This window comes from Antechinus flavipes, chromosome 2 (genome assembly GCF_016432865.1).
Source record: "Antechinus flavipes isolate AdamAnt ecotype Samford, QLD, Australia chromosome 2, AdamAnt_v2, whole genome shotgun sequence".
Classification (NCBI taxonomy): Eukaryota; Metazoa; Chordata; class Mammalia; order Dasyuromorphia; family Dasyuridae; genus Antechinus; species Antechinus flavipes.
The window spans coordinates 430,609,487-430,628,437 of record NC_067399.1 but is presented as its reverse complement, the minus strand read 5'-3'; the positions used below and the strand labels follow the sequence as shown (position 1 = coordinate 430,628,437).

Below are 18,951 nucleotides of genomic sequence, written 5' to 3'. Positions count from 1 at the left end.
ACAAGAATATGATAGACAAAATTCCAGTCCTGACATCATTTTCATCTCATTTAATTTTTTTTATATTCTTACTTATTTGTTTTTAAAGCTTTTCAAAATATATGCATAGTTTTCAATGTTCATCCCAGCAAAACCATGTGTTCCATGTTTTCTCCTTCCCCCACCCCTTTCCCTAGACAGCAAGTAATCCAATATATGTTAAACATACGCAATTATGCTGCATGAGAAAAATCAAATCAAGAAGGGAAAAAATGAGAGAAAACAAAATGCAAGCAAACAACAACCTAAAATTGCCAACATCGTTAAAAAGTAGGAATGCAATAATTTATATAAAATATTAGCAAAGAATTCATAGCAATATGCATTTTCTATACATATGTGCACATTTATCATGCTGCACAAGAAGAATCGGATCAAAAAGGAAAGAAAACCTAAAGCAAACAAACAACAACCAAAAATGTGAAAATACTATGTTGTGATCCACATTCAGTCCCCACAACCCTCTTTCTGGATGCAGAAGGCTCTCTCCATCACAAGTCTATTGGAATTAGTCTGAATCACTTCATTGTTGAAAAGAGCCATGTCCAGCAGAGTTGATCATCATATAATCTTGTTGCTGTTAGACTCATTTTCTACAATATGGCTTTTGCTGCCTCCAAAGCTGAGGTATCAAGTCTCTCTCTTGAGCAGCATGTGCCCAGCCTGTCCCACACTGCTCTGTGCTCACATAGCTGATCCCTAATGGAGCCCCCAAAACTCTGATTCCCTTGACCTCTAACTTGTCCTCTGCTCAGGGTCCTGCTATCAGGAACCCTTACCATCAACTTGTGTTTTCTGTTTTTTTTTTTTTTTTTCTATTTTCCAGCTGTGCTGGAACAGCTCATTCCTGAGCTTACAGGATTACTCAGTCTTTTGGACCATGAGGACCTGAGTGAAGCTACCTTGGAGAAGAAAATTGCTGTTTCAGACATTCTGAAGAACATACAGCCTCTTCCAGGTTAGTCCAATTCTCTCTTTCTTGTGAAAGCGCCTGAGTCAAAAAGCTCCTACCTCCTCATAATTAGTGCTGTTCCATTAATCACTGGGTATTTTTAAGTGCCTAATGAGATAAGGGAAATCATCATGGAGATGGCCTTCAAAAGATGAGTAAATGAAGAAGGGCCAGTTTCTGATTAAAGAGATTAAAATGAGTCAGAAGCCAGTTCAGAGGATAATTCAGTCCCCCAATAACTGGGGCATAAAATAAATGGAGAAAAAAGAACTTAGAATACCAGGCAGAGGAATTTGAACTTACTTGAATAAATAGAAGGAAGTTAATGGAGATTTTTTAAGCATAGCATTAATGTGATCACATCTATGCCAGTGAAAAAGTATATTCTGGCTGGGTTGTAAAAGATAGATTTTAAGTAATTTTTTTTTGTATAATAGAGAAAAGTAAGGATGGGAAGACCTAGAATGGTACTGATGAAGAGATGTATGGGGGAAGGATATGGCAGAGGTAGACTCTAGTATAATTTGGTAACTGTTTGGATCTTGAGGCAAAGTTAGTACCAAATTGAATTCCTGAAGATATGGAGAATGGTAGTTTCATGACCATAATTCTCTAGGCCTCAGAGCTACTCTGAGATATGCACTCAACAGACCAACCTGAGAATGACCTTATTCTGTATTACCCTTGTTTTTATTTAAACCCTCTGCTACAGAGAAAAGTTTCCCTCTTCCTCTCTCAGAGTTGTAAACCAATTAAATCATGAAGAATCTTTATCATTTTACTTTTTTTGTGGACATTCTTTAATTTCAGAAAGTCTCGAGATGCTTGTCTGCTTCACTCATGGGGTCAGCTCTTCCAGGTCCAAATGATAAATTCTAATTGGAGAGGCACTTTCCCTTTTTGGGCTTCAAATTTTTTCTCTTCTAAAAAGTAAAGCATTTAGCTTCAGTGATCTTTAAGATCCTTTCTATCTCTAAATTCTATAGCCAGTGAAAGAGATCTTGTTGAGTAATGGCCTTCCTCTCTCAACCAAGGGACACTTTAGAGAACCAGCTAATCCAGTTTGTCATCTCAAAGTACAGTACCCTAAGATTAGACAAAGACATGCCCATTCTTTCCAGTCCTTGCTGTCATAAATTTCCCATATAAAGGGAAATAAGACTGATGTATTAAATAATAGTTCCCATTTATTCACATTTTACAGTTGATAGGGTGATTTCCTCAGTTTATCAATGGAATAGATAGAACATGAGTAAATTGAGGCCCAAAGGCAGAAAAAAATAACTGTCCTTTGAGGTTCAGTTGAAGGTACTAGGTGAATTTGCCTGACAGAAGATGAAAGGGAAACATGATAACTGACTTCACATATTTGGCTGTTATATAGAACAGGGGTTAGCTTGACCCTCAGATCAGAGATAGCATCAGAGAGCAGAAGCTAATGAACTATGAGGCAGCACAACTATTAACTGGGTGAGACCAAGTAAGTCACTTAACCTTTGAATCTGTTTTCTGCTCAGTTATAAAATCCACAGTCGTGATATTTATCAAATAAGATAACATAGGATAAAATGCTTTATAAACGTTAAAGTGCTAGGTCAATGTGAGCAATTATTACTATTCTTTGGGTTCTTAATAGAGGTAAACATCCTTATTAGAGCTGTCTAAAAATGAAATAGAGCTACTTTCAGCAGCACTAAATCCTCCATCTCTGAAGGTCTTCAAATTAAGTCTGGATAACTTCAGGTTTGGGTCTGAGTTTATGACCCTTGCCCTTCTCACTTCCAGATCCTCTCTGCTCTTGGCAAGCAGAGGACTCAAAACCTAGGATATTAACTTGGCCACCTCTAGTTAAAGGAATATATACGTGCTCAGGTCTGGCCTTAAGTAACAAACTAAAATCACAGATTTTCTAAAATTTACTTTAATTTAAGTTTTTAACATGTTAAAATGGACCTGAGAGAATATCTCTACCAGTCCTCTCAATTACATTAGGGGAATTGAGACATAGAAAGGAAAAGTCACTTGCATAACATAAGGTGAATTACTGACAGACAGGAGTAGAACCCAATTTTACAGTGTGCTTTCCCCTGCATCAGGTTTTCTCCATCCTCCTTATTCCTCTGTGTCCCATCTATTTGTCTGTCCCTCGTGGATGTAGAAGAATTTCCTAACTTTGTAATCTGGAATAAAGACCTTTAACTCCCTTTAAATCTAAGGTAGTAGTTAGAGTAGTTCCTTCCTTCCTCTGTTAACTATTTTTTTTTTTGGCAGGAAAAGAGATGTCTTACATGTATATGAACACAGCTGACTTATATTCTGGACCTAGTTTTGTGGAGTCTCTTTTTGAAGAATTTGGTATGTATTTCAGACACACTACTATTTGTTTTCCTCTGTTGTTTCCTGAAATGCCTGGGTGGCCCCTGCCTTATCTTGGACAAGTCAGAGCTGAGAGATAACTAATTTCAACCATCTCAGAGGGACCGGAGAGATCCAAGTGACTTGTCCAAAATTATATTGCAAGTCCAACAACAGAGTCAGTCCTAGAAACCCAATCTTCTAGCTTCAATTTCAGTTGTTTTTTTGTTCCATGGTGTTCCTTGGAATTAGCATTTAACCATTTGAAAGAATAAAGAAGAATTCAGGTTTTTTTGTAGACATAAATATTATTAAGACATGAGAAAACCTAGATTTGAGTTTGAAAGAAGAATGGATTTGCATTTGGCTTACCTCAGAGTAAAAAGAGGCAACCTGACCTACAGAGTCAGGAAGTGTCTTTGGAACTAGAGGACTTGAGTTTATACTTTACCTCTGACCCTACAGCTTCATGATTTTGTGCCAGTCCCTCATGTCAGCCATTCCTTAGGCTTCAATCCTAGCTCTAGAACTATGAGACTAGGAACTCTGAGATCTGCCTCTTGTTACTTTGAATAAATTCCTTTCCCTCTATAAAATGAAAAAATTAGAAGAGTTGATTTCTAGGGTTCCTTGTTTCTAACTTTCAATTCAATGCAACCATTTCAACTCAATTGCAACCCAATGCAATGCAATGTTTGTCATGTCCCATTATATACAAGGCCTTGAGTTAGAGGGTTGGGCATGCAAACATTGATTTAAAAAAATGGTTAATATTTACATAGTGTTAACAATTTGCTGAACAATTCTATGTGGTAGGTATTCTACAGACCCTACTTTCAAGACACTAGTAATAGAATGAGGATTTATGTCCAATTTCAAGTAGAAGAGAGAGAAATTGTTTTTTTTATTTATTTTTGTCTTTGATATCTCCATGCCTTAGCCCTGTAAGTCTGGCATATGGTAGGTAATTAATAAATATTAGTTTATTGTTGATCAATTTATTAGACATATGCAAAAATCACTATGAGACAATAGAAAATGAAGTTTTAAAAAGTCTTAAGCAGAAGTGTTAGAAGAACTCGGCAGAGGGAGAGATCATTTTATTGGGATTGGTGGAGAGGTAGTGTGAAGAAGTAGGGAAAGCTATCTAGAAAAGTTGCTCCTGAGTTGGACCTTGAAGAAGGAGAAAGAATTCTAAAAGCAGAGATGGGGGGTTGAGGAAGCTATTTCTAGGCTTTGGTAGGATAGTGTAATCAGAAATATAAGGCAGGAGAGAATGGGATAGAGTATAGGCCATTTGGCTATAATATAGAATATATGAAGAGGAATCAGTTATGGTATGATAAAAATTCTTTCATTAGTTGCTTCAACAAAGCTTTAATAAACTCGGCTATAGATTAGGCATAGTCCTCATCCTCATAATGCTTAATTTGGTGGGAGGTTAAAGTATAAAGACAACTATAATTCACAATATTATATGTTACATATTTTATAGTGAGGCATACTATCTCCTGATAGAGACTTGATAGAGAATGAATCATATATATTTTTGGAAATGGAAAATTAACACAAAATAAAAATAAAGCAATCTATGTGGTTCAGAGATGGTAAGTCTTTAAAAATCTGGGAGGGCAGGGAAATCTTCCCAAAATATGTGGCATTTTAGCTGAGATTTAAAAGGTGGAATTCATACCAGACTAAATTTCTGTGTAATGGTCTAAATTTTCCCTAGACTGTGCCCTGAGCAACCTTCAGAATATGCATGAAGATGATGGGGAGGTTGATGGAGACAACTTGGAGCCAGCAACAAGTCAGTTGCTGAGAAAAGTAAGTTAGGGATGAGAATGGTTTTTTGTGTGCTGATCTCCCCCCTTGAAAGAAAGGATGGGCCCTAGTTCTCATGCTAAAAGTAGAACTAATTGCATTGAACATGAACTCGCAGCATCTTGGAGCTAGAAGCCACCAAAGGGCTCCTAATCCAACTCATGTCTCCCTGAGCAAGAGTCCCCTTTTGAATGTCCCTGACAATGAATGGATCATCTTTCCAATGATGAGGAGTTCACAATGTAGCCTGACCTGTTTTGGGATAGCTCAATCAGGAAGTTATTTTTTACACTGAACTGAAATGTTTCTTTGCTGTTTCCATTGTTCCTACTTCTGCCCTATGGGACTAAGCAGAATGAGTGTACTCCTTTTTTTAGCTGAAAGCCCTACAAACACTTTAATGCAATTATCATCTTTCCTTCCACCCCCTCTTATATTTTCCTGGCTAAATGTTCTCAGTTCCTCTCAACAGACTTTCATGTGGCACACTTTCTAGTCCCCTCATCATCCTGGTGAGTCTCTAGGATATATGCTATTTTGTTAACTTCCTTTCTAAGCAAAGCATCTGGAATGGAATATAATACTCTATATTGGTTATGATTAGAGAAGAAGACTGCAGAAGTATTTTCCTCCCTGATTCTATGTGGCATGGTGTCAGTGTCAGGCCTGAAGTCAGGAAGATTCTCAGACACTTAGCTGTATGACCTTGGGCAAGCCACTTGACCCTATTCACCTCAATTTCTTCATCTATAAAATGAACTAGAGAAGGAAATAACAAACCACTCCAATATATTTGCTAAGAAAATCCCAAATGGGTTCAGGAAGAATTGGAAACTACAGAAATGACTCGACAACAAAACTACAAAAGATTTCATAGAGTTTCTTCTTTAGGCTGAAGAGTTATAATTACCTTTTACCTACTTTAACCTTATGACCCTGGATAGAGCATCTCCCCTTTTTTGAGCTTTTGATGAGTTTTCTCATCAGTTAAATGGTGACAAAAAACAATTATGAAGACTCAGAGAATCTATGGCAAAAAAAAAATTTTTTTAAACTAACTATAAGGAATCTAGAACAGCAACTGATGTATTTTTTAAAAATCCATATTCACAAATTTACCTGGGGATGGATATGTTCTATATAATAAGGGCTTCCTGAAGATGAAAGGCCATTATTCAAATGGAAAACAGTATCAGAAGTACACTGGAAGTTGGGAGATTCAGTCTGATGTTTGGCACAGTCACACTGTGTGATAATGACTGAATCACTTCCTCTCTCCAGGTCTTGGGTTTCTATTCCATAAAATAGACTTTGTGATCTCTAAATTTCTTTATATCCAGTGCCTCCATTTTTAATTCCTGTTCATTTTGTATGTATTTATTTTCAATTTTCATTTATCTCTTACTAGATTGTAAGCCCCTAAAGTGCAGGGAATTTTTCTTCTTTTTAAATCATTAATGTTTAGCACAGTTCCTGGACTAGTGTAGCTGCTTAATAGAGATTTATTGTTCAATTCTTTGATCCCTAATGTGCCAAAGTCCTACCATTCTTTATACCAACTTCTAGATTTACATTGGAACTGGCATTCCTATCACTTTATGATCTTCTCCTGACTATGCTAGTCTCCTTGTCTTTGCTCACATTATCTTTATTTTTTTTTTATTTTAGTCATCAGATCCTCCTCCACCACTTCCCACTAATCCTCCTCCAGAAGATGACTATGAAGAAGCCCTTCCTCTGAGTCCAGGCAAGACACCTGAGTACATCAGCTCTCATAGTGAGTCCATAAGTTGGTTAAGGGGGTCAGAGAAATGAAGGGATAAAATAATTATTAATATATTATCATATTAATATGTGATAATTAATATGATGGTAGGAACTATACCTATTTCAAAGGAGATCTTATATGACCTACATTTACCAATGTAGGTCAGCAACTTAAAATCTTAGAGATGTTTAAATCACTGACAAGTTGAATGGCTTGCAAAAGGGTCACATAGCCAGGATGTTATCATTTTCTCATGATTTTATTGATACCTATTTATACCTTAATTCCAAAGCAAATCCCCAATTCTTGATAAGAAGAAAACCATAGTAAAGAAACCTTCATAGTTAAAAATACAAAGTATTGGAATTCTGTTTAAATTTGGTTCACTAGCAATCATAAGAGAAAGAAATGTAGATTCTTCTGATATGCTTAATAGTTTTTGACAAATAATGGTAGCAGAGAAGGCATTTGATCAATGTAAACCAAAATATAATGGAACTCACATACCAATATAAATAAGTAAGGGTTATGGAATGGATTAAAAAGCAGAATCCTTTAAAATGTATTTTATAGGAAACAATGAAAAAGGATCCATATACATTTAAATAAAAAATTTTAACCTTAAATTATTCATGTCAACAATAATTCACAAAAACTATTGGTGATATTAATGTTGCAAGTTAAATATGCATTAAAAACAGTCAAGGGCATAGCACATTATAAGTTTTTTCCCCTGAATTATAGTAAGTCAATTTTGTGTATATATATATATAAATACATATATATATGTATGTGAGTGTAAATATTTGTTTAAAAAACACAAATACTTAGTAATTCTGAAGTATTGAAAAGGTGAAACAAAACTCTTAGTTAATTATTGATTTCATGCTTTTTTATTAATTTGTAATAACACCAAGAAAAAAATTGTCAAACCAAAGACTAAACTAACTATACCTACTAAATATATAGAGAGAATTCAATGAGGTAAATACATTTTCCCCCAAGTACATTTGGGATATTTATAAAAATCAACTGTATCCAAGTCCCAAAGATCCCTTTATGGATCAAAAGGTAAGAAATTTATGTGTAAATGATAATATAATGAGTAAAAGGTACAGACTTACATGGAAATTATTTTTAAATAGGTTATATGAAATAAAATGATTATATAAAAATTCTTATCAAAATTTCTGATATATAGTCAAATATATCCCAGAGACAAATATATGATATAGACTATAATTCAATTAGAAAGGGAAATTTAGAGTTGAATCTTCATTTTAAAGATGTGAAAAAGGAATAAACCAATATGCCAGCCTAAAATAGAAAAAAGAAAAATAAGTAGGAAGAGCGAAAAATAAAATAAGTGAAATAATAGCTCGCCAAAACTGGGGAGGGGGGAGAACATCAAATATAATTAAATAAAAAACAGACAAAACCCTGAGTTATCAAAATGAGAAACCTAGTTTTGAATATTGATTCACTTACATAGTGTGTAGCATAGGGTCAGTCCCTTGCCCTCCCTCAGTTTCTTTATCTCTTGAAGGGGAGAGGATTATGTTGGATGACTTGGTCTCTTTCTAATCTGGCATTAGGATCTTTTCCAAGTAGGTGCAAATTCAAAAGGATTCAGTTGAAATACAGCAACTCTAGCTTCACTTTGTCTCAAGTCTTGAAATGAGAAGAGCAAAGGAAGGGGCAATAATCAGTTCGACATCACCCATATGCTTAAACTATTTCAATTCTTTGATCTGAAGAATATACTAGAATTGTCTTTCCACTGAGGAAGCAAGGCCAGGCTCACAATATCTCTGGGAGTGGGAGAGCCATAAGGCCAGATAGGGGAGTAACTCAGGAAGAGACATACTGGAACCTTTTCCAGAGTAGAAGGCCCCTGTTACGTCATACAGTATCCTTCCTGTTAGATACTGCCTCTGGATAGTATTGCCAGGTTTCCAGAGGTCTTCTCTCAGAACAGGGACTGAATGAAATCCATTCCCTCTCTTGCTTCCTTCAGTATCAATCTCCTGCACTTCTCTCTCTAACACTATCTGTGGCCAGATTAAGTATTTGCTCAGCTTCAATGAGCTAATATCCTTGGATATTAAAGATTCTGAATCACAATAGAGGAAGGAATGGTCCTGGCTTCTTTCTACAAGTGAAAGTATGATGTGATGGACTTGAAATCCTAGGTCCATCTATGACACTACTTTCTCAATGACTTTGGGCAATTCATTCTCCATAGTTACAAATGTTAGGCTATGGCATAGTGTCTAACGTGCTAGATATTGGGTCAGAAGTCAAATTCCATCTCACAAACTTGCTGGCTGTATGATTTTAAGTCATGTAATCTCTGTCTGCCTCAGTTTTTTCATTTATAAAATGGGGATGGTAATAGGAATTATTCACTAGGGTTTTTGGAAGGATCAAATAAGATAATATTTGTAAAGCGTTTTACAAATCTTAAAGCCTAATATAATAAATAAATACACTTTCCCTTTTGATTCTTATGAAAATATTGAGAAATAAATATTTTCCTCCCCAAAATGTTTTATGAACTTCCTTGAAGTGTGAAGGTCAACTATAAAAAATAAGGCCTTGGGGAAAATGGATCACAAAATTTAGAACAAAGAGAATCTCTTGTCTAGTTAAGATCTTTGTACTTCTCCCCTTCGAATTATTGACCCTATGACTTTTTCAAATCAGAAAAAATATACTGAACACAAGGAGGAGCCTCTATCAATCCTAGAAGCCCATGATCTAGCAAGGAGTCTTTGATTATCACTGTTGTTTTAACAGAAGATTAAATGACTGATATTCTAGAATGTTAACCCCAAACTGTCTTTTAACATATTATTAAAACATTATTAAAAAATTAACATTTTCTTGCTCAAGAGTCACAAATATATATACACACTGGTATAATTGTATATATACCACAGATTGTCTTAAGGCAGAGAGATGACCTGGGAAAGGTTATGAGGGAAGTCCAAGATGACCATGCTAGTTTTGACATTTAGAATAAGACTTTTAAAAACATTTTTATTATCTATATATTTGTTGTATTATATATTTATATATTAATATTATGTTATTAATATATTTAACTAAGACATTTGTCTTATTTAAATTTTAAAAAAAATTTCTAACAGACTTGTACCAAAATGCAGACTACAGTTATCCCTTCCATATGGCAACTTTCCCATTGCAATTTTGATATATTGTGATCAGAATAAGAAATTCAATGGGAATTTGAGAGTTTTGTGGAAGCCACAGATGACCTGTGTGTGAGAGCTAGTAGATGACAAAAAGTTTGGATAATCAGAAATGCATAAAATATATGTAAAACATTGTATAATATTAAGAAAAAAAATAAAAAGGAGATCCATGAAGCTGGAAGACTTCTCTGGTATGAAGGAAGGGCCAAAAATTATACATGAATTTTCCAGATCATAGGGACAATGCATTTCTAACTCCTATGATGAAAGGATATCTATAATATATATTTTTTCTTCAGTAGATCAAATTAAAGGATAGTATGATGGAAAAGATATTGCACTGGGAATTAGGGGGATTCTGCTTACTTCAAATATCTTATCTTCTAATATCTTCCAGTTCTGAAATTCTGTGTATTCTAAAACGTCTTCCTTGCCTAACATTCTATGTTCTAAGGTGACTTAGAACAGCTCTAAAGGTTTATTTATGTACTATATTCTGCTGTACCATCTTATCAGTCTATGTTCAAAGGTGCCTTCTGGCTCTGATATTGTTTTCTATGTTCTAACATATTTTGTGGTTTGATATTCTATGTTCTATTTTAAAGTATCTACTAGTTCTAGCATTCTGTATTTTAAAATGATTTTTACTTTTATTTTCCAGGGGCTTTTTTGCCTCCTTTTTCACATTACTCACTCTAACAAGAGGGGTAATAAGGTCAGACTTTTCATTTTCTGTTCAGAAGAGAGAATACTTAGATTTTTCTCATAAAATGAGGAATTTTTTGAGAGCCTTGATATTGAACTCAAAATCCTTTTTTTATGCCTCCTATCTTATGTTATTTTTGCCTTTCTTGCAGATGGTTCAAGCCCACCCAACTCCATTGTGGATGGTTACTATGAGGATGCAGACAGCAGCTACCCCATGACCAGGATTAATGGAGAGCAGAAGAATTCTTGTAAGTCCTACAGTCACTTAAAAATGTGGAGATCTTCACTCCCAGAACATCTTGTGGTACATAATCTCCATAATTGCAAGAGGCATATACAATACAGTTCAACAGTCAACAACTAAGAAGTATTTTGAGGAGCACCAAGGGTGTCAGTATCAGTGGATAAAAGAACACATGGAGGGTGGTAGGGAGAGGTATAAGGTGTAAGAAGATTGCTTTCTAGTTCCTAAATTATCATTAAAACTGGCTGTGAGACCTTGAGCCAATCACTTCTCTGAGTTTCAGTTTCCTCTTTGGAAAGTCTGAGGATTTGTTATTTGATCTTGGAGGTGATAGGGACTCAGTGGAGTTTACTAACTGGGGGCCATGACATGACTGCTAGAGGGTGGTAACAGTTTCAGAAGAGAAGGGAATATATTTGAAAAATGTTGCAAAGGTGAAATTGACAGGCCTGGGCAACAGTTTGAATATGGAGTTTCAACTTGTATGCACTTTGTTCTTTTTACTGCAAAGCACATAATAGGTGCTTAATAAATCTTAATTGTCAGTCTTGTAAAATAAAAGAAGTGAAGCTAAATGTGGATTGATATTTGGCAGATAAGGTTCTACTGTATCCTACTAGACGAGTTTACAGTAAGGTTAGTATTTTGCAAATATTGAAATATTGTTATCAATGAGATTTATTATTGTTGTTATCATAGTCTTTGTTCTAAGGTCTCTTCCAGTTTCATAATTTTGTTTTGATTCTAGATCCAAAATTTCTGATCCAAATCTCCAGCAGCCTCAGCCCTGCACCCTTGATCCCTTGAACAAGATCTGTTTTTCTTTTTCTCATTTCTGTCCCCAATGTTTACACAGTGCCTGGCACAGAGCAGGCATTTAATAAATGTTTATTGAATTGAATTGAAGTAGAAGAGCCAGATGCTTCCTTGGTCTGAGGTGATCCCAAGAGTAACTTGAAACTTTCCTTTACTTCATCCAGATAATGACTCAGATGCCATGAGCAGCTCTTATGAATCCTATGATGATGAAGAAGAGGATGGAAAGGGGCAGCAATTAACTCATCAGTGGCCTTCAGAGGAAGCTTCCATGCACCTGGTGAAAGATTGTAGAATCTGTGCCTTCCTACTACGGAAAAAACGCTTTGGCCAGTGGGCCAAGCAACTGACTCTTATCAGGGACAATCAGCTGTTGGTGAGATCTAGTGACTCTGTGTGTGTGTGTGTGTGTGTGTGTGTGTGTGTGTGTGTGTGTGTGTGTCTGTGATCTACTGATTCATGCATACAGCCATATGGTTTATATGTTGGGCACATGTACGTGAGAGAGAGAAATGGAATTTTTGCTCTCACTTTTCATGCAACCATATAGGAGACATTTTCCCTCTCTATACTTTATTTTCCTCATTTATCAAATAGGGTTAGTAATATTTGCCTTACTTACATTATAAGACTTCTGTTATAAAAATGCTTCATCACCATAAAGTGCCATAGAAATGAAAATCCTTATTACTGCTACACTTCTAAAATTCATTTTCATTAGATCTGACATTGTCTTCACCCTTAGAAATTGTCATTATAAATCGAGTTGCTTTGGTTCAGAGGTTATTAGCTTTGGTCTGAGTTTTTAAAAAATATTTTGATAACTGTATCTGAGTATATTTTTTCTTTGGTAATCCTATATATTATATTTTATTCATTCAAAGACATTATTCTGAAAAGGAGGTTCAGAGTTTTCACCAGACTGCTATGATACAACACAAGGCTAAGAACATCTGCTCTAGTTAAAATAATATTGTTCACTGATAGTCAGACCTTAAGTAGTGGGTTTCTTCTTTATATTCTTAGTAAGCTGAGTCCCAGATGACTGTCCCACATAGTCCATCACTGGGTTTATCCTCCAATTCTTTCCAGGATGGTAAAATATATATAAGAACTTGGGATTCTTTGTATATTCAAGAATCCAGATTCTCTTCATACATTTGTGAGACACATGAGGAAAATCATATTAATTGAATTTTTATTTACAATTATCTTTTGTTCTTCATGCCTCACTTTCACATAGAAGGTTATGCCAGTGGAGTGCAAGCTGTGGCAGGTCCTTCCTAGCTCAAAATCCATTAGAAATGGTCTTGGCAATGCACTGTCTTATCCAAGGACCAGCCCAGCTAAATGTGGAGAGGTTCATCGCTAAAAAGTTGAGTATTAGATAATATGTTGTTTTCTCTCTGGCAGCTGATGAAGCAAACAAAATACAAAATGGCCCTCAGTTCTGGGTATCCCCTCTTCTGTTTCCATAGCAACATAACTATGTCTCCCATAGCATAGAGAGAGAACAAAAAAAGGGTCAGAGAGCTTGAAGAAGCAACAGTTTTTAGATTATCTACAATAGGAATTTAACTGCTTATAATCTGAAATATGTGATCTTTGTCCAAATGTTGGATTTTCATGGTACCAAGTAATATTATTAGGCTATATATGATGCAATTAAAGTAGGTATGTATCTCTTTCTAAGACCAGTAGGATTGGTGTTCCTATGTGTGATGATCTTGCCTGGATTGGATTGAGCAGGATTGGATGAATTAACTATGTAGTGTACATCAGTCCCTGAGGATTAGGATGGGAGTGAAGGGTGTTCCTATGAGCTATGCATGAGGTCCTAGTTACAATATGTGGGTAGCTATTGGGAAGCCAGGGTATAGCAAACCTGATCTTCTTCTCACTGTAAAATATGACAAAGATCCTTAAAGTATGCTATAGCTCTTTTTCCCTCTCTTTCCTTTTCTCTCCTTTCTCTTTTTGTCTCCCTTACTCACACTCATTGTCTCTCCCCAACCTCTCTCTCTCTTTCTCTCTCTCTCAGTGTTACAAAAACTCCAAGGACCACCAGCCCCACCTGAAGCTGGCTCTGGGAGTCTGTAATGTCATTTATGTGCCCAGGGATGGACGTCGCAAGAAACACGAGCTACGCTTCTCTCTGGGTGGTACAGAGGCCCTGGTTTTGGCTGTACAGAGCAAGGAACAGGCTGAAGAATGGCTGAAGGTAGAAACACTAGTCTTTTTTTTCTCATGCTGAGCTACCTCAAATACCTAAAGCAGGGGAGAGTGTCTCTAAAGCATATTTGCATTTCCCAGGTTCTGAATTGGTCAACAGACTCAATTGCTAATTGTCTTGACAGCAGGACTGAAATCCTAGGACCCTGGAAGAGGGTGCCTGTGGCTTTTCCTTTTTCCTATGATCCTATTAAAACACTAGCAGGGATCCTCAAACTACGGCCCGCAGGCCAGATGTAGCAGTTGAGGACGTTTATCCTTCTCACCCAGGGCTATGTAGTTTATTTAAAGGCCCACAAAACAAAGTTTTTGTTTTTACTATAGTCGGGATGAACTGACCCCCTATTTTAAAAGTTTGAGGACCCCTGCACTAGAGCTTTGAGCTACTTCTTTTTTGGGCCTTCTATGATACTCTCCTTACTGAATATTTGGTTTCCTCTTTTTCACATTGTCTTGGGAGTAAAAGGGAGCTGCATTGGATGATCTGTAAGGTGTCCAGCTCTGATATCCTGTGATCCTATAGAAGTCTAAAATGGATGCAGCTGGATAAGACTCAGCTTCCTCCTTGGTAAAATCAAGAGGTTGTACTAGATGAGTTCTGAAGTCTTTCTCAGTCCTGTATTTGCATGAAACTAGCTAAACTAGTCTCCTACTAAAAAAGGAGGCAAATGAGACCTGCTTTCTAGTTCCTAAATTATCATTAAAACTGGCTGTGAGACCTTGAGCCAATCACTTCTCTGAGCTTCAGTTTCCTCTTTTATAAGAATGAGATGATGGTTCCTGCCCTTGGTATTATGAAAATCAAATACATTAATATGTATAAAAGCTCTTTTAAATGAAATATGTACAAATCATCTTTCCCAAGGCCACTTGCAAAAAACACCATTATCACTCAATTTTTCCAGTTGAGTCATCTTTCTTTCCACTCCTTCCCCTTACATTCATTTTTAGAAAAGATGAGAATATTTCATGCTTATTCTGATTCTTTCCACAGGTTATAAAAGAGGTGAGCAAGTCTTGTGGAGGAGCAGATGGAACAGAGGAACCCAAGTCTCCCGTTTTCCAGCACAAACTAGACTTAGACAAGGTAATGTCTCTTTTTTGGTATCCTCTAGGCTTCCTTGGAAGCTCATTGCTCAAAACAAGAGTAACTTCGTAAATCAATTCATCTGTCAAATATTTATTAACTGCTCAATGTGATTTGTAAATCACTTTAATCTGAAGTAGATGCAAAGATATAAGATCATCATAAGAAATTAGCTGTTCAATTTGGTTTTATTCAGATAAAGATATCAAAGGTAATAAAGGCTAAATAATTGAATCCAGGACCCTTCCATCGAAATTTAGTGCTCATTTCACTAGTCCATGCTGCCTTTTTTTTTCTTCTTTTTAAATTTAATTTTTTTAAACTTGATGCCATGTATGTATGTATGTATGTATATATAAGTATGCTTCCCACTTTGGAAGACTTTATAGTGTCCCATGCTAGTCTCATGTAAGCACAGAAACTTCAGGAGTGAGAATGACCTCAGAATACATTTAGTACAGCCTCTTGATTTTACCAAAGAGGAAACTGCGTCCCAAGGAAAAGAACTCTCTCATATAGCTACATTCATTCTAGGCTTTTTATAGGATCATAAGATCTCAGAGCTGGAGCAACTTTACAAATAATCCATGGTAGTTTGGCTTGGTTTCTTCTGGAGTTCATAGATTAGCAGTAGTGAAAAAGACATGAATACAAATGCTTCTCAAATATAAGGCATTAATGGAGTAAGGAGTATAAAGATATAGCTAATGATAAGAATTCAGTAAAGGAAAAAAAAACATTCTTATGGAGAGATAAGAGATTTCACAGTGATGCTACATTTGGGCTTTAATGGATAAAATGGGTTTATTTTTTTCAATTAACATTTATTTTCTCTTTCTTCCATCCACTCTACCCCAGGAGAGAGAAAAAAACCTGTAATAAATATATAGTCAAGGAAAGCACATTCTTTCATTGACTATTTTCAAAAATGTGTGTCTCCTGCTTACTTTAGTTCCTCCCCTCTCTGTCAGAAGGTGGGTGGCATTTTTCCTCATTAGTCTTCTTGCACTTATCAGAGTTCATAAGACTTGTTGAATTGAATTTGTTCCTGTGGAAATGAGGAGGTGGAGAGAGGGAAATAACACAATTAGGAACTGAAAGGACATGTAAAAGCTGGAAACACATGCTAGAATTAATAGATGAAATATAATAAAGATAATATATAAAGGCCTATATTTGAATTCAAAAATAAATCAATTACACATCTATCACATGAGGCTGGTATTACTAGCTATTAGTTCTGGTGAAAATGACTTGAGGATTTTTACAGAAACTTGAGTTAGAAGGAACATCAGAGACCATTTTGTCTAACATGCATCTAAATACAAATCCCTTCTATAACACCCTTAATATTAGTCATCCAGTCCCTTCTTGAAGCCCTCCAGTGACTCAGAACCTATTACCTCTGAAGGAAGGAAAGGAAATAAGCATTTATTAAGTACTTCCCAGGTGTCGAGCACTGTGTTGTAGTTTTTTTTTTTTTAATATTACCTTATTTGATCCTTTTAACAATTTTGCAAGGTAGGTTATACATTTCACAGTTAAGAAAACTGATTGCCCAGGGTCACACAATTAGTATCTGAGAACATATTTGAATGCAGGACTCCAGACCCAATGCTCTATCCTAGTGCTCATTATCTAGCTATCTCTAGACAGCCTATTCTTTTTCTCTTTTTTTGAACCATTATTAGTAAGGTTTTTTGTGTTTGATAAAGTCTACATTTTCTCATTACAATTTAATTCTTCCCTCTGGGGCCAAGGAAAAAAGTAGGATCTTCCTTCTATATAAATCTTCATGAACTGCTTTGGCGAGTATGTGGATGTATATGTATACCTCCTTCCCTCTTTTCTCTCTCCTCACCCCCCCTCCCCACAGTGGCTAACTCTTTGGTGATAGCACTGAGCTATTCTGCAAGGAAAAATAATTTTCTTCCTTTCTGAGCTTCAGTTTCTTTCTCCTTAAAATGAGAATCGTTTTCCTATCTACTTCATAGGATTATTATGAGAAAAATGCTTTGTGGAGCTTTCAAACACTATAAAAATGCAAGTTTTATATTAGATTGGGCCTCAGATGATAAAGACCAGGGTCCATCAATGGATCCATACTTAAAAGCTTTTCCACCTTGATAAATCCTTGGAAGAGCAGTGTGAGCAAGTGAATATCATTGGGACAGGAGACATAATTGAGGAGAGAATCAGTGGCACACATACGTCCTGACTGTTTTCTCTTCCTGCAGAGATTATCCCCAGATAAGCAGACATCAGACTCAGACAGCATCAGCACAGAAGGCTGTTCAACCAATAGTCGCCGTGAACAAGGAGACCCTGGTAAGAGCATCAGTCCTCCTCTAACCATCAATCCCCAAAGGCATCTTAAAGTAGCCTATGGGAGGGTATATGTGAATGTGTCTTTGTATGTGAGTGTGTGTGTGTGTGTGTGTGTGTGTGTGGAGAAAGGAGTAGTATCTCTGAATGTCTGTGCATATGTATATGGCTCTGTGTGTGTAAATGTGTATGTTTGGAGCTTGTCTTTTCACTGGAAAGTTTTAAGCCACCATGCAGTTTGTATGCAAGTGTAATGTTGAGAGAGCAGGGTACTATATCTTTCAGATGTGTCCTGGATCAGCCCTTCTCTTAAGTTCCCTTGAAGCTAAGTGAGGGCTGTGTGACCCAGGAATACAGTCCGAGGAGACAGTTTGCAGGCTCTTCCCATCAAGCATCCGTGACATCATTGCACAAGCAGTGGCTGAGGCATCTTAGACAATCCACTTAGCCTTGATTTTCTTTATAAAATGGGGGTGGGGGAAGCCTTTCTTACCTATCTCAGTCTCCTGTTGATTACTTAAGTAGTCTTGTGAAACTCACAGCTCTTATTAAACATGGCATTCTTGTTATCTGCTTTAGTTTTCTCATCTGTAAAATGAAGACACTGTAAAATGATAGCACTTAGCTTCCAGGATTGTGAGGGCCAAATGGGGTAAAAATTGGTAAAATGCTTAACACAATGCTTGTCACATAGTAGGAAGCACTATATAAATATCAGCTATTTTTGTTGCTATGACTATATATGGCAGTTAGGTAACAGAATGGGGATAGAATGCCAGACTACAAAAAATCCTGAATATGAATTCTACCTCAAATACTTACTAGCTCAACTTCTCACAGCCTCAGCTTTCTCAGCTGTAAAATGGGAATAATAATGAAACTTACCTCATGGGGTTGTTGTAAATATTGTTTACATATTTAAAGCAGTTGGAAAATGTTGAAGTACTCTGTAAATGTTGTCCTTGTTTTTAGATAAGAAAACTGAAGGCAACAGAGTTTATGTGACTTAACTAAGAATACTATCTAAGTTTGTGAATTTTTATACCTGGAAAGGATCTCAGAGACCCTCTCTTCCAAATCTATTTCCAATTCCAAGGATCAGGAAGGATAATGAGCAGGATAAAGATGAATTCTGGAAACAAGTTTCTTCACCCTATTCCTCCTTCTGTTTCTGTGATAGGAAGAGGCAAGAAGAGCAGCCTGGCGGAACTGAAGGGCTCTGTCAGCCGTGCCGCTGGCCGGAAGATTAACCGCATCATTAGCTTCTCCAAGAAGAAGTCACTGACTGAAGATGCCCAGATGTCCCCAGCGGAGGAAGGGGTCCCAAACTTTGGTTGGTATAGGAGTTTATAAGGACCTCGAGAGGGCTTGAATTGCCTTGCT

The 18,951-nt window shown here is 36.3% G+C and overlaps 1 protein-coding gene across 1 annotated transcript in view; it reads left to right on the top strand.

Annotated features, from left to right (window-relative positions):
* Positions 1-777: 777 nt before the first annotated feature.
* The window catches only part of AFAP1L1 (actin filament associated protein 1 like 1), a gene marked incomplete at its 5' end in the record, with an annotated part of 37,245 nt that continues 19,071 nt past the window's right edge, over positions 778-18,951 (top strand). Inside the window, 10 exons of the mRNA XM_051978942.1 lie at positions 778-997; positions 3,263-3,346; positions 5,079-5,173; positions 6,839-6,947; positions 11,014-11,112; positions 12,089-12,300; positions 13,966-14,145; positions 15,151-15,243; positions 17,481-17,571; positions 18,749-18,901. Of these exons, the coding sequence (XP_051834902.1) occupies positions 778-997; positions 3,263-3,346; positions 5,079-5,173; positions 6,839-6,947; positions 11,014-11,112; positions 12,089-12,300; positions 13,966-14,145; positions 15,151-15,243; positions 17,481-17,571; positions 18,749-18,901 (1,336 nt within the window). The remainder of the gene's footprint in view (positions 998-3,262; positions 3,347-5,078; positions 5,174-6,838; positions 6,948-11,013; positions 11,113-12,088; positions 12,301-13,965; positions 14,146-15,150; positions 15,244-17,480; positions 17,572-18,748; positions 18,902-18,951) is intronic.